Source organism: Taudactylus pleione, unplaced genomic scaffold (assembly GCF_031769625.1).
Source record: "Taudactylus pleione unplaced genomic scaffold, aTauple2 ptg000074l, whole genome shotgun sequence".
Lineage (NCBI taxonomy): Eukaryota > Metazoa > Chordata > Amphibia > Anura > Myobatrachidae > Taudactylus > Taudactylus pleione.
Window position 1 is genome coordinate 1,308,453 of NW_028284476.1, and position 16,697 is coordinate 1,325,149.

A 16,697-nucleotide genomic window follows, 5' to 3' on the forward strand; every position below is an offset into this window, starting at 1 on the left:
GAATCCTGACACCCCCCAAAAGATGCTCTGACATGGGGGTTCACTATGGTACCCCCCGATTTGGCTTGCTGAAGGTATTTGGTGTTTTTAAACGGGCTCAATAGCTGCTAAATAGCGTTTTTTTCTATACGTGGTGCAGAATAATATTCAGGAGTATTTTTTCCAGAAAATAACTTATCCCAGCAAATTTGGGGTACTTGAAAATGGGGGTCAGCATATTTAAAAGTTGCTAAAGTGAAGTTTAAAAAATCCACCTGCCGCAAACACCTGCAATAAAAAAAAACACCTGGGGCATACTTGGGGACCACCCCCAGAGTCAAGTTCGCTAGTTTTTAACTTTGTACCCCAACTTTTTTTTCCGCCCTCTTTTTCAAAGTAATTTTTTGGGGTGCCCTTAAGTGTTTTTTTTCAATTTTTTTACACCGTTTACCTTTGGGGGACTGTCTGAAGGCTGCAGGGGGGTTCCCGCAACGTTGCACCCCAAAACTCCAATTCTGCACTTTTTTCCGCCTGCTATTCATAGGCGACACTTTTTCGCCTAGTACATTGCATTGACTTTCTACCTAGCCGGAAAGTCTTTCAAATTGAATACGGGGTAAAAGCAAAATAGGCGAAAATGATGTCATCAGCGAAAAAGTATCGCAGAGCCGAACTTTTCGCCTCAAATTGAATACGGGCCTTATTGACATTTACAATTTTGACAGTTATGTTGACATTGAACATGTCGGCATGTGCAGAATGGCCCTGACTCATTATGGATCGCAATATTGCGTACGCACGCAGTACAACTGCGATGGTATGCTAATCCATAGCGATCGCAATGCAAACTCAGCACAACATAAGGACGCCCACTTTACCTTACACAAATCTGTAATGCTTGGCAGAATAGCGAAACCATCAGTACAATCGAGTACCATCACAGTGGCTAATTTATGCACGCCCTTGAAACGGCGTGCAAACGCACTGGCACACCTGCATTTCCCCGACCAACCCCCCGTCACCACCCAAAACGGTGTTTCCTGCCAATCACTCTGTGAGGGGTCTGTGTAGCCTCTGCGATCGCAATCCCAATCGCAATAGCTAGTTCACGCACTGCAATGCATACGCATGCGCAGAACGCAACAAATGTCCGATTGCGTGCGTATTAGCAACTGCGATCCAAGCTGAATCAGGCCCAATGTCAACATCTGAAATGTTGACATTGAGCATGGATCGGATGGGAATTGTTAAGGCCCCCATACACGGTGCAATATAGCAGCCGATCCGACGGATTGGAACAATATTGCTGCTATATCGTTCCATGTGTGGCTATGATATCGGCCAGTGCACGCTCCCATGGGAACGTACATCGCTCCTCCAGATCTTACATGCTGCACATAAAGGCCCCCATACACAGTGCGATATGCATCTTGCGATCCGACGACCGACATATCGGGCGGCCCTCACACACGGAGCGATCCGCTGCCCCACCGCCCTACCACAAGGGTCTCGTCGCAAGCCCGATGGTCGCGATAATCACGACCATTGCCAGGCCGCCCGCTAAAGCTGTGGGTGGTCACCCACAGCTTAGCGAGCGGCCTGGAGGCCGGTGAAAAAAAAAAAACGGCCCGCCCTGAGTCAGAGCGAGCACACGCAAATAGCGAGCGCCTCTGAATCAGGGACTAAAACAATCACACAGTGGCGTGAAAAAGTTTTGCCCCCTTACTGATTTCTTCCATTTTTACATATTTGTCACACATAATGGTTTTAGGTTTTCAAACAAAATTGAATATAAGACAAAGGCCCTGATTCAGAGCCGGACGCTCTGACCAGAGCGCTCGCTCTGAATCAGGGCCCACCTCCATAAATATGGAGCGTCCTCCTGGACGCTCGTATAGCTGTGGGTCACCACCCACAGCCTATACGAGCGTGCAGGATGATGGTCGCGATGGTCTTGACCATCGCGACCATCGCCAGTGCGAGCAGAAGCCTGCGGTTGAGTTTCTCAACCGCAAGCCCTGGAGTGATTTTGGCTCTATCAGAGCCAAAATCACTCCCACTGACATCACTAGTGATGTCAGTGGGGCCGGCTTCTGACGGTAGGCGTTCCCTTGGGAACGCCTCCGTCTGGCAGGCACGCCCACCAAAGGGGGCATGCTGTCAATCAACATCGACAGCACGCCCCCTTTGATCAGACACAACGAGCGAAGGAAAGTCCTTCGTTCGTCGCGTCTCGCGCATGCGCACCATCGACCCACTTGCGGGCGGACAGCCGCTCGCGAGTGGGTCTGAATGAGGCCCAAAGACACAAAGTACAGTTTTTAAATGATAATTTCATTTATTTAAGGAAAAATATTAAACACCTATATCACCGATATGAAAAATTAATTGCCCCCCTAAACTGAATAACTGGTTGTGCCATGCTTAGCAGCAATAACTGCAACCAAACAATTCCGATAACTGAAGGTCAGGCTTTCACATCACTGTGGAGGAATTGTGGCTCATTCTTCTTTGCAGAAGTTGCATTCATTCAGCCACATTAGAGGACTTTCAACCATGAACTGGCCGTTTAAGGTCCAGATACAGCGTCTGCATTGGATTCAAATCAAGACTTTGACTAGGCCACTCCATGACCTTAATTTAGTTTCTTCTGAGCCATTAAGAGGTGGACTTGCTCTTTTACTTATACTGTAATTGTTGTCTTGAGACATAACCCAATTGCAATTGAGCTTCAGATCATGGACTGGTGACCGGACATTCTCCCCCATAATTTTCTGGTAGAGAGTAGAATTAGGACAAGATTAGAGATAGATTACGGCCAGTCGCCCAGGTCCTGCAACAGCGAAGCATCCCAATACCATCACACTACCACCACTATGGGTGACTGTCGGTATGATGTTCTTATTGTGGAATGCTATATTAGCTTGATGCCATATGTAACTAGAAAGGGTCTAAGTGATGCTGAGATATGCCAGGCTGGCAATAATCAAGCGTGATTGTTACCACAGTATTTTAATAAAACCTAATTAGCAATTCATTGTGGTTCATTGGTTAAATGAGTAAAAAAAAGGGGCAATTACTATTTCACACAGGGCCAGATGGTGTTGGAGAAGTTTTTTTCCTCACCCTTTTCCACCTAAATTCAGGGTCTGACCCGGAGTTGGAACAAAGGCCCTGATTCAGAGCCGGACGCTCTGACCAGAGCGCTCGCTCTGAATCAGGGCCCACCTCAATTAAAATGGAGCGTCCTCCTGGACGCTCGTATAGCTGTGGGTCACCACCCACAGCATATACGAGCTTCCAGCAAGATGGTCGCGATGGTCTTGACCATCGCGACCATCGGACTTGCGAGTGAAACCCTGTGGTCGGGTTTCTCAACCGCAAGGCCAGGAGTGATTTTGGCTCTATCAGAGCCAAAATCACTCCCACTGACATCACTAGTGATCACTAGTGATGTCAGAGGGGCCGGCTTCAGACGGTAGGCGTTCCCATAGGAACGCCTCTGTCTGGCAGGCACGCCCCCGGAACGCCCACCAAAGGGGGCGTGCTGTCAATCAACATCGACTGCACGCCCCCTTTGGTGCGAGACCCAGACCGATGGAAAGTCATTCGCTCGCCGGGTCTCGCGCATGCGCACAACGGAGCTCCCTCCGTCGTGCGCATGTGCAGTGGGGACCATCCAAAGTTCCCATCCGGATCAGACCCGGAATTTTGCAGGCGCCGACTCGCATAGACCCGGCTTTTGCGGAATGAAAGTGGTCGCTTGGAGATTACGTCATCTCCAAGCGCCACTGAAGCCGGACCAATCGGCCGGCTAGCAGCGCACTCCAGGTCATCGTGACCCGGAGTGCGCTGTTCTCACAGCAGGGTTTCACGGGCTATGCCCGTGTTAAACCCTGCTAGTTACCTGGGTTGGATTGCCAGGTCACTCGACCCGGCGATCCAACCCTCTCCCCTTTTACACCAGGGAGCTGCCCGGGTTAACCCTTAAAAAACCCAGGTTTTAGCTCCTATGTAAAAGGGGTATAATACTGTATTTTTTGTTTACTCAGCTTGTCTTTGTCTTATATTCAACTAGTGACCCGCCCCGGCTTCACATTGGAGCAATTTTGAATTTACAGAGATACAGTCAGGTGCATAAATATTGGGACATTGACAGAATTTTCATATTTTGTCCTCTATTCACCACCACAATGGCTTTGAAATGAAACAAACAAGATGTGCTTTAACTGCAGACTTTCAGATTTAATTTGAGGGTAATTACATCCAAATCAGGTGAACGGTGTAGGAATTACAATGGTTTCTATATGTGCCTCCCACTTTTTAAGGGGTCAAAAGTAATGGGACAAACTAAACAATCCTAAATCTAACTTTCACTTTTTAATACTTTGTTGCAAATCCTTTGCAGGCAATTACAGCCTGAAGTCTGGAACGCATAGAATACATATCAATCGCTACATGGTATAAAACAAAGTCCATCGTTGCGATGTATCTGTAACGGTTTAGGCAGCCTAAGCCAAGACAGCGCTTGGATATCAGTTTTTACATTGACTTGCTTCACTAAAATGGTCACTGCTCGGCTCCCTTTAGTCAGACATTAATGTGTCATACACCTAAACCTTCCTCCACAAATGCTCTATAGAATAGTGACAACTGCATCAAAATCCATCCAGTGGTTCTCGAGATTATCCCGAACACACAGACAGACGCCTACCAGGGACTTTATTTTATATAATATATACATTTTGTTTGAAGATCTGAAACAACTATGCGACATATATGCAAAAAAAGAAGAAATCAGGAGGGGGGCAAAAATGTAACCTACAGCCGGCAAATGGGGATCTGCAAAGCCCTGTATAGCTACATAGTGGCGCTACTAAAATATACCCCTCAATAGGTGACGGTACAGATTTTCAGTTAGTGCGGGGTCTACATAATCATAGGCGAAACTAAGGGGTGGTCCGGGGGTGCATCGGACCATCCATTAGCCTTGTTCGCCATTCCGCCGCCGATCTAACATATATATTCATGTAATTAACGGCCCCCGGTCAGGAACGAGTTGACTGCACTGCACTACCTCCTTTGCAGTAGACCAATGGGATTCAGTGCACGATGTGACGTCATGACGCCAGGCCGAACGCGCTCGCTTGCTCTGCTGCATTGCTGTGAAGAGGAACTGTGCAGCAACGCCAGGGGAGGATGCCTCACCTAGCCAACACGCCACAGAGTCAGGCTGTGTGTCAGTGACAGTCTGTCTGAGTCTGCCAGCATTCTGCATGGCAGACGGACTGCAATAAGCACAGCGCACTGCTTCAATGAGCCTTACTGGCTGGCGCGTGAACACATGGTTACATAACTTGTGTAACTTACCGCTGAGCACTCCATTACAAAGCAGGGCTTTTAAGAACTCTTCCCGACGCCTCTAGAAAAACTATAAAGAGGTTCCGCAGCTTTTTAATTTGCTGCATGAAACTTCCCAGCCCCAACAGATGCTCAGGGAGAACTGAGGGCCTGATTCAGAAGCACACACTATTTGCGTGCGCTCGCTCTGAATCAGGGCGTCCCTATTTGTTTTAAATCCGGCCTCTAGGCCGCTCGCACAGCTGTGGGTGACCACCCACAGCTTGTGCGAGCTGCCTGGCGATGGTCGCGATTAATAGAGCCGGAAGTCCACTACTGACATCACGAGTGATGTCAGTAGGGCCGCCCACAAGCGGCAGACGTTCCTTCGGGAACGCCTCCGTTTGTTCAGCCACCCCCCCTACCTGCCTACAAAACGGGGTGAGCTGTCGATCAACATCGACAGCCGCCCCGTTTTGCTGCGAGCTCCGGAGCAAGTGAAGGTCTCACTCGCTACGGGGCTCGTGCACGCCGTGTATGCGCACTGAGCCACCATCGACCCGCTTGCGAGCGCAATGCGCTCGCGAGCGGGTTGAATCAGGCCCTGAGCTATGAGATTTGAGTAGTTAAATTTAGACATGATTTTTTTTATACAGAATGACATTCAAAGTACAGCAGTAGATTATCTTGGGTTATATTACCATATAGGTGACTACTGTACATTATATCAGTGTCCTGGACACGTATTCATTCCTATGTACATAACTTGTTTCTGTTACAGTCATTAGTCTAGGGTGGGAATAAAATGCCCAACATACACAAATACCTTCCCTTTGTTTATTGTAAATTAATAGTTTGTTGCTTACTGTATGATTATTATTATTACTATTATTGTTAAATTTAAACCTACAGACCTCCGCAGCGCTTTACATTACATCGTACATGCACACACTGTCTTGGAATCTCCCCTCCATCATAGCATTTCATTGTGAAGCCTCAATAAGAGTTAGAATACTGGGCTCAGGCCCTCATTCAGAGCCGCTCGTAAGCGGCCGCTCGTTCGTTATGAGCGATGTTCGCACATCTGCGCATGCGTACGGATTTTAATACGCATGCGCGAACCAGTCAGTGTGGCCGAAAATCGTTTGTTCGCTAAATAGCGAATGCCTGCTATTTTGAGTGACAAGAGGAGGCGTATGTGGGTGGTAACAGGGGAAGGTGCTTGAAAACGGGGAGTGGAATTCAGAACGCAGGCGTGCTTAAAGGTCAAAACGGGCGTTTTAAGGGTGTGCATAATTAATACAGGAGCTTCAAATGACCACGTCACTTGGTTGATTTATAGTCAGAACTGCTCGCAAGATTGCGGTAGGAAAAACCAACCACAAGAATAGCGAGCAGTTCATACGCTGTTCGATGTACTCGATTAATCTATTAAATAGCGGACATGACGTATGGTGCGAGCGGCCAGGGGGTGTAGTTTTCAAAATTACGACCGCAAGTTTTGTTCGCTCGTTCAGACATAGAGGCATGAACAGACCGCAAAGTGCGAACGGTTCATTTGAATAGCCACCCCTTTTTAATGAACGAGCGAGCGCAAATAGCGTCCGGCTCTGAATGAGGGCCTCAATTCATACCCGCTCGCTAGATGCGTATACAACTTTGGCAAGGCAAGCGATCGCACTGCAAGGCATTAGCACGCCCAATATGTCTTGGCGTGCGATTGCTTTGTGTATGCAGACGCCCACCAGTCTGTCTTAAGACGCCCACTTGCCCAAGTCATCTCCAGGAAGTGTATATAACCATCGCTAACATCAAGTACCATCGGATGCGATCGCAGCACTTGTGGTTGACCATACCCTTCCACAAGCACTGCGAGCGCTTCAGTGTAGATTTCAGCCAAGTGACGTGTACTATGACGCTGCCTCTAGCGGCCAGCAAATGGCACCACCCACAAACGGCTTCTCCTGTCACTCATTCAGCCGGGCTGTCTATGTGCAGCAAGCAAACGCTTCCCGTTCGCTCGCACTGGTTCGCGCTTAGCGATGCGTATGCATGCGCAGAATGCAAACATTCGGCTGGCTGCGTGCGAACGCATCCTAGGGAGCGGGTCTGAATCAGGCCCACTGTTCAAAAGAGATTACAATAAAAATTAAGGGCCTGATTCAGAGCCACTCGTAAGCGGCAGCTCGTTCGCTCCGAGCGATGTTTGCCCAACTGCGCATGCGTACGGATCATTATACGCATGCGCGAACCAGTCAGTGCGGCCGAAATTCATGTGCTCGCAAAATAGCGAATGCCTGATAATTTGAGTGACAGAATGAGGCATATGTGGGTGGTAACAGGGGAAGGTGCTTAAAAACGGGGAGTGGAAATCCGATCGCAGGCGTGCTTAAAGGTCAAAACGGGCGTTTTAAGGGTGTGCATAATTAATCCAGCAGTGTCATTGGCAACGTCACTTGGTTGTTTTATAGTCAGAACTGCTCGCAAAATAGTGGTTGAAAAAACCAACCACAAGCATAGCGAGCAGTTCATACGCTGGTCGATGTACTCGATTAATCTAATAAATAGCGGACATGACGTATGGTGCGAGCGGCAAGGGAGCGTATTTTTCAAATTTACGTTCCCATGTTTTGCTCGCTCGTTCAGACTTAGAGGCGTGAACAGACCGCAAAGTGCGAACGGTTCATTTGAATAGCCACCCCTTTTTAGAAAACGAAAGACCGCAGATAGCGAGCGGCTCTGAATGAGGGCCTAAATGCCCAATTGAGTGTCTATATTACTAACAGCCCGGCGGTCAATGGTGCTGCCGCTGACCTATAACAAAGACCCCGAGAGGAGACCCGCTGGAAACCCTGGTTCAGGTCCCTGTGTCAATTCCTTGTGACCTTGGACAAGTATCCAGATGTGTGCCAGGTGCTAAATATTTGTAAACTCAGTTGGTTACGGAATCTGACTGAATAACCCTGTGTTACACCGATTTTAATACTAAAATGCGCACTGCCCTTTATGGCGGCGTCTTGCTGAAACAGCCAGCCGGGTGCCGCCCCCACCCGCGGGCTGCAGCGTCCAGTGGGTGGGGAAAGTTACAGTGAACCAGTCACCGTCGGGTGAATAGATGTCATGCGCACAGCATCTTTTCACAGTGACTAAAAGGGGGTGCATCTTTAGGCCAGAACCCTTTTTTCGGATTTGCACGCAAAATAGTGCCCGTTTTCACACCAGGCACCCTGCCTCTCTCCGCCCCTGGATATTATTACTGTAATTAATGAGAAATTAAGAACACCATATTGCATAACTATTCTTAAGACAGAGTGGTAAAATGTCATGAAACAGTAACACACATTCTGACACAGTGCTAACACTGGAACCACCCATTACCAGATCGCTAGTTTCGCCTATGTACATAAATAGACACCATAGACTTTTGTGGTTGTTGGTAAAAGTGGGCAACGTTAAACAAGCCAAGTGATGTTTTATGTTGGTACAGAACCACTACACATATCCAGTGAATTAATTGCTTGGCCATAGGGCCTCATTCAGCATGGATCGCTACTGCTAAAGCGTACACAGACGGCCGATTGTTGCGTACTGCCCATACATCGCAGTGTGTGAAAGCACCACTGCGATCACGGAGACCACGTAGAACCATCGCATAATAACTGACAGGCTGTCAGCGTTTGGAGGTGGTCGGAGAAACGCAGGCGTGTCTGTCCGTTTGAACGCCGTTGCATGGGCATGCATACACCGTTTGCGTACTCACTGCGTGCAGCAAGGTTAGCAATTTAGAGGTAAGGAAAGGGCTGCTGTAATTCTGCATGAGGGGGTCAATGGTACTCGATATTTCCGATGGTTGAGGAGGTTTGCAAGGTATAACGGATGTGAGAGAGGGGAAGTGGGCGTCTGCATGTAGTCCGTGCGAGCGCTTTGCGATTGAATGCATTAGCATACTTGCGCAGACCTCTGCGTGCGCAATTGCAGCCATAATCGCATCAACGATCCTTGCTGAATCAGGCCCATAATGCGGAATACTTTGTATAACACTGTTGTGTTTTATCTGCAGGACTATAGATTCTCTGTATGAGGAGTTGGTCACAGAAGGTCTTCTCATCAAGCCAAAGCCTGTGAAGATGTCAGATTTTATAGGTACTGCTCACTGTAGGGGATGATTAAGTACATGGGGCCTGATTCAGACGCGGACGCTAAGCCGCGGACGCACGCTATGGCCGATAATCGCCCATTTGCGCATGCGTTTGCGTCAATATGCCATGCGTGAGCCACCCACTGCGCTCAGGAATTGTGCGCTCGTAGTACACAGACTGGACGCTAATTTGAGTGACAGATAGCGCCGTTAGTGGGTGGTAACGGGAAGGTGCTTATGAACGGGGGCATCTGTCTGGGCATCTAAACAGCGTTTTATGGGTGTGCCTAATTAGCATAGAAGCGGCATTGTACACGTCACTTGGTTGTATTTCAGCCTGCAGTGATCACAGAGCTTGCGGTGGGGAAGGGTCTTCCTCAAGGGCTGTGTGCAGCTCCGATGGCTCTCGATGGTTCTGATTAATCACACACTTCCTGGAGATGACATGTGCTAAGAAAGAAAAGTGGGCGTCTTTATACCGGCGTGCGTTCGCTCTGCCGTCGCTCACTAAGACATATAGGTGGCGTCCTTACACTAGACAGTGCGATCGCGGAATTTGCATACACGGCCCTTTTTGGCTGCGAGAGAGCGCAGATTAGCGTCCCGGTCTGAATCGACCCCAGATTCTGTAGCCCATAGAACCCAACCACATGCTTGCAAAATAGAGGTATCAAATCATCCTATAGGTTTTGTTTTCTGCAGTGTCTTATTAAACACGCACCTCTGTATGTGTCTGCAGGTGAATACAGTTATTTGGGGACCACCCTGCGCCAGGCTGACATTGAACCGATGCCATCTCTCAGTGATGTCAAACAGCTTCTGGTCCTGTATGGCGTCCTGCCATTAGGTGAGTGCAGTTGGCCTGTATGCATTCCTTTACTATTTATGTTACAGTGTATATACAATAAAAAAAAAACAATAGTACATGTATAACACATATCTGAAAACGGTACTCATAGCAGCCCCTACTCTGCAAATTAAAATGGTACGAGCAATGTATGCCAGTATACAAAAACGAAGACACCAGTCTAGTAATATGTAGGTCAACCTTTCGATTGGATGACATCAGCAATGCGATGGGGCTTGAACTCCACAAGCTCTCTGAAGTACTGTGGAGATGGAGTACACCACGTCTCCTGGGTCATGGCCCTCCGCCAGAGATGGAACCCTGCCATTGATGGCATGTTGAACTGCATTCTACATGTGTTCTATTGGGTTCACATCCAGCGAGCAAAGGGTAAGCTCCTCCAGCCATAATCTGGTGGCTATGGACAAGTTTGGGGCATTTTCGTGCTGAAAGAGCCTACACCCGTCTGAGCGAATGCATGACCTAAACGTGTGCAAATGATCCGCATGGATGGTTATGAAGCATCCGCCAGTCAGTTATGTCTGCAGATGTATCAGGAGGTCATGACAGAGCCACCAGACTGTCCCCTGCTTTATATATGGTGTGGTATACTAGAGGGACCAGCGAGCTGCTGGTTACAGTAGCAGTCAGATTACTGCTAGTTACTGCCCTAAGGATGGGGTAGATCTGAGGAGGAGGAAGTGCCATTATTAGGGCAATTACAGAACATGCACAGACATTATAGGGAATATTAAAGAGCACATGAGTAAATGTCAATCGTTGTAATTAGTGCCTGGTGCACTGTGTTGGGAGTACACAGTAACATAATGCACAAGCAGTTAAATAATAAGAATAGTTATTTACATAGTGCCTTACTCTGACTTGTACTACTCCTGGCTGCCTCGGCTGTTTTCCCTTCAGTGAACTCCAGCAATTGGAGTTCACTAAACTCCAGGCTGACTGGCTGCTGAAGCTCGCGGAAATAAAAGTAACTGGCACTCAGAGAGCTGGTTGTTAGTGAATGACAGCAGAGATGGAAAGTGATAAAAACGGGTCACAGCTTGGTGCACACAATATACTCTTCTGCGTTGTTTACTGGTCAGGTCATGGGGCTGCATTATATTGACTGGTCTCATCATTTATCTGCATTACATACTGGTCTAATCACACTGGGTCACCATGGCATGTTTTGGGCCATGGTACTTGGGTGGATGAAGGAGGGGGGCGCAAGGCTCTCTTCACATCTGCACGACGTGGACACTATATTTTGGAGGCGTGTCTACACCACCTTGACCACTCCCCCCACCAGCAGCACCTCAGCTTTCTTGCTGCACATTATACTGATCAGGAAATATTAATGCAATTAATTGAAAATGTAGGTCATTTAAAGATGATTTACAAATGTTTAGTAATTATTGGCTTTCGACAACTATTGCTATAGTAAGATAGTTACATAAGAACATTACAGACAAAAAAAGAACATATCAGTGCTTATGAGAATACATCCTATGAATTCACTGGGAACAAGTAACACAACTGAAGCACATATATGTATATATATATATATATATATATATATATATATATATATTTTTTTTTTTTATTTATTATTTTTTTTCTGTATAATATTTTAGTAGACCCCCCTGAGGAGGACAATGTTGCTGATTATCATTAGGGCAATTACTAAACCTATCAGAGACATTGTACAGTAGGTACTAGACAGTACTGGGACCGTCGTGACCCCTATTGATGAGGTGCTAGCTTCTAGGAAATTAATTGGCTGCATTCCCACAAACACAGCCATGAAAGTGGCTCCCTGTATTGTGTGTAAGGGACAGGTGCACTGTAACAAACAGGAACAACTTACTTATCCCAAATAGATTTGGACAACAACACAATACTGTATAAAAGTATGTTTGTGCCATAAAAGCAAAGGAAACAAAAAGAAAAAAAGAAAAAAAATAATTTCAGTCCAGATAAGTTGGAGAGTTCAAGTATAATTTAATGTATTCCTTGTTATTCATGTGCTGAGTAACTGTATTACTATTCCAGCTCACAGAGTTTCCTGGTTCCCAGCTTTATTGCTCTTTGTGTGCACAACTGTCCTGTCATTATGTATATTTTTATTATATACCTGGTATACAGGTGAGCGCAGGAACGATGCAAAGGCTGGGATCAAACCTATCTGCAAGATCTTACTAAACTTGTGGCCTTGGAAGGTTGTATCGTACGAGATATCACTTACCTTTTCCTCCCTCAGATACAGGCACTATACAGATATTCATAATAATGTATATATTGGGCAAACAGAGAGTGTAATGTTTACCGTGCTTGCGTGGGTTTCCTCCGGGTGCTCCAGGTTCTTCCCACACTCAAAAATATACTGGTAGGTTAATTGGCTCCCATCAAAAAAAAATAACGTGTGTGTGTAGGTACATGTGGTGAGGAATATAGGACCTGATTCAGACCCGCTCGTTAGGAAGCGTTCGCTCGCAGGCAGCCGATGTTTACATTCTGCGTATGCATCGCAGTGCGCGAACCAGTGCGAGCGATCAGGAAGCGTACTCTCGCTGCGCATAGCCAGCCTGGCCAAATGAGTGACAGGAGAGCCGTTTGTGGGTGGTGAGAGGGGATGGCCATTAAAAATGGGGGAGTGGAGGTGCGAACGCGAGTGCCTTAGCGTCTTAACGGCGTTACAGAGGCGTGCATAATTAACAGGCAGCGTCATTGTACACGTCACCTGGTTGAATTTTACACTGAAGTGCTTGCGGTAGGGTATAGTCAACCTCAAGCGCTGCGTTCGCTTCCAATGTTACCCGATGTACCCCCGATGGTAGTATACACTGGGTGCGAGCGTATGCATTTAGCGAGCGGGTCTGAATCAGGCCCATAGAGTGAAAGCTCCACTGGGATAGGGACTGATGTGAATGGCCAAATATTCTCTCTAAAGCGCTGCGGAATATGTGCGCTATATAAATAACTGGTCATAAATAAAAGAAACAAATATTTAACTTTTTTTAACAATTACATTAGACCAGTCACAACCTGAATTGCTGTTTGGGTGTCAGAGGTGTAGTAACATTTCAAGTACAAACACTCAGATTTTTCCTAATCGTTTCCTGCAAATGTTCAGTTTTTGCATCTTGGCAATTACACAGAGATCCTGCACAAAGAATGCTTTCCCTCTAGTTTTGCTCCGTTTATATCCAGTTGAGCATCTGGCTAACACCTCCTGGGATGCAGTCAGGAACCCGACGGACGAAATGCTGACCGCAGGCTCCCCGACTGTCAGATCCCGGTAGGGTACTAATGACACCTGTCATTATACCTACGCCGGGAGCCCGATGTTCGGCATACCGAACGAAGGTAAGCTGGACGGAGGCCGCAGGAGGGGGGGTTGGTTAGGGGCTCCCGGGGGGGGACTTAGGGTTAGGCACCCCCCAGGGAGGGTTAGGGTTAGGTTAGAGGATGGGGGGGTTAGGTTTAGGCACTTAGGGGGGGTTAGGGTTAGGCACTAGGGGGGAGGTTAGGGTTAGGAGGGGGTAGGGCTAGTTATACTTACCTAAATCCCCTGTCTGGATTTTTACTGCTGTCTGTCTGGCGGCGTCGGGATTTGAACCGCCGGCCATTCATACTGATTCCTCCCGCCTGTCCATTCATTACTGATTACATAAAAAAAAAACCTAATGGCTGATATACAGTACAAGTAGTCTTATAAAAATGTTTTGGATCTTGTGTAAACGAAGGAGTTGCTAGAACGGGGAAGCATTAAGTTCCTCGGTAAGTCTAGCAGCCAGCTATCAACAGCACCTAAACAATAGAAATCATTTAAAGGCTAAAACAGTTTTCTGCAAAAGCATCATGCAAGAGTGTATTTGGGTTCTAGTAGCCAAGGTGTTTACGTTTACAAAGAGGGTTGGGTACAGGATCCCAGCGGTCGCAATGCCGGCTCTGGACTCCTGATATTGGTAAGTATTCTAACCCATACTCTAACCTATCCCTCCCGCAGCCTAACCCTAATGCCGGGTACACACTAGACGATATGCCGTCCGATCCGGCCGGATTGGATGACGTATCGGGCGCATGGGCTAGTGTGTACTTGCTATGTCGCTGATGATGCACGTTCTCGCACGTCGTCAGCGACATCGTCCGTTGGACCTGCATGCAGGTCTTACGGGTGACTTAATTAGCGAGGGCCATGCTGCCGAAGCAGCATGGCCCCCACCGTCACTTCATCGCTGCCGGCATCGGCAAGTGTGTACACACTTGCCAATGCCGGAAACCCGCCACTTGCGAGGCCAGTGGACCGGCCTTAACCCTCCCATTCCACAGCGTAACCCTAACCCTCTCCTCCCCTTCTACAGCCTAATCCTCCCTTCCCGTAGCGTAACCCTGACCTTCCCCTCCCGCAGCCTAATCCTAACGCTCCCCTCCCACAGCCTAACCCTAACCCCTAACACTCAGCATCGGGATTGTGACCATCGGTATTCCAGAGCCAATATTCTGATGCTTGTCATTCGCAGTGGCTGAACTGTATGCATCCTTTATAGTGGGCTCTTTTTTTACGCAATTGGATTCAAAGCTGGAAGATAGAATAGGACGGGATGCATGGATTTACATGTGTAATAATTTCTAAAAAGGGGATGTAGTGAAAAGGTCAATAGTGTCAATGTTGACATTCACAATGTCAGCATCACAATGTCGGCTGTTAATATGCCAACATTGTTAAAATGTCGAAGGCAACATGCCGGCAGTCTTAAAATGTCGACAAGTAAAATGTCAGCATGTCGACATTAGGGTTAACCTGCTAGAGGAGGTTAGGGAAAGGCACTAAGAGGATGGGGAGGCAGTAGGGTTAATCTGCAGGAGGAGGTTAGGGTTAGGCTGCTGGGGAGGAGGGGATGTAGGGTTAGGCACTAGGAAGAGGGAGAGGCATTGGGGTTATTCTGCAGGAGGAGGTTAGGGTTAGGCTGCTGGGGAGGAGGGGATGTAGGGTTAGGCACTAGGAAGAGGGAGAGGCATTGTGGTTATTCTGCAGGAGGAGGTTAGGGTTAGGCTGCTGGGGAGGAGGGGATGTAGGGTTAGGCACTAGGAAGAGGGAGAGGCATTGGGGTTATTCTGCAGGAGGAGGTTAGGGTCAAGCTGCTGGGGAGGAGGGGATGTAGGGTTAGGCACTAGGAAGAGGGAGAGACATTGGGGTTATTCTGCAGGAGGAGGTTAGGGTCAGGCTGCTGGGGGGAAGGATGTAGGGTTAGGCACTAGGGGGCAGGGGGGCATTAGGATTATTCTGCAGGAGGAGGTTGGGGTCAGGTTGCCAGGGTATGGGATGTAGGGTTAGGCACTGGGGTGGAGGGGGGGCATTAGGGTTTGGCTGCCAGGGGGGGGAAGGATATAGGGTTAGGCACTAGGGACATTAGGGTTAGGCTGCAGGAAGAAGCTAGGGTTAGGCATTAGGGGAAGGGGGTGGAATTTGGGTTAGGCTGCAGGAGGAGATTAGGGTTAGGCTGCTGGAGGGGCTGGAGGGTTTTGGCACTATGGGGTTGGGGTGGATTGGACTTAGGCTGTAGGAGGAGGTTAGGGTTAGGCTGCCGAGGGAAGGGGATGTAGGGTTTGGCACTAGGGGGAGGCATTAGGGTTAGGCTGTAGGAGGAGGTTAGGGTTAGGCTGCCGGGGGGGATTTAGGATTAGGCACTAGGGGAAGGGGGAGGCATTAGGGTTAGGCTGCAGGAAGAGGTTAGGGTTAGGCTGCCGAAGGGATTTAGGGTTAGTCACTAGGCGAAAGGGGAGGCATTAGGGTTAGGCTGCAGGAGGAGATTAGGCTGCTTGGGGGGAGGCTTTATGGTTAGGCACTAGGGGGAGGGGGAGGCATTAGGGTTAGGCTGCAGGAGGAGATTAGGCTGCTTGGGGGGAGACTTTATGGTTAGGCACTAGGGGGAGGGGGAGGCACTAGGGTTAGGCTGCAGGGGGAGAATTGGGGTTAGGCTGGGGGGGTTAGGGTTGGGCACTAGAGGGAGGGTTAGGGATTAGATTTAGCAATAGGGGGATATACCCAAACGCCAGAGGATCAGAGGTCTAAAGCCGCGTATCCACTAGCCGATATTTTGAACCAGTGCTCGAAGTGAGCCGGTATACAACGGTATGGTATACTGGCACTGACACACCCGCCACCAAGAGGCATATGGAGAAGGCGCTGATGTTGCCTTCTCCATATGCCGGGCACCTGCTGAGTTTGTGCTACCAGCAGGCGCCCTGCGACTCCTTCCCTGCAGCCGGAGGACGGAGCTCACTCCTGAGCTCTGGCTCCTGCAGTGCGTGTTGGGGAGAGACATCATGACATCTCCATGATGTCTCTCCCTCTCCCACAGTGCAGAGCGCGGAGTTGACGGGAGAGGA

At 48.4% G+C, this 16,697-nt stretch overlaps 1 protein-coding gene across 1 annotated transcript in view; it reads left to right on the top strand.

Annotated features, from left to right (window-relative positions):
- The window catches only part of DRC11 (dynein regulatory complex subunit 11), a 215,090-nt gene that overhangs the window by 182,625 nt on the left and 15,768 nt on the right, over window positions 1-16,697 (top strand). Inside the window, exons 14-15 of the mRNA XM_088467766.1 lie at window positions 9,380-9,462; window positions 10,197-10,304. Of these exons, the coding sequence (XP_088323892.1) occupies window positions 9,380-9,462; window positions 10,197-10,304 (191 nt within the window). The remainder of the gene's footprint in view (window positions 1-9,379; window positions 9,463-10,196; window positions 10,305-16,697) is intronic.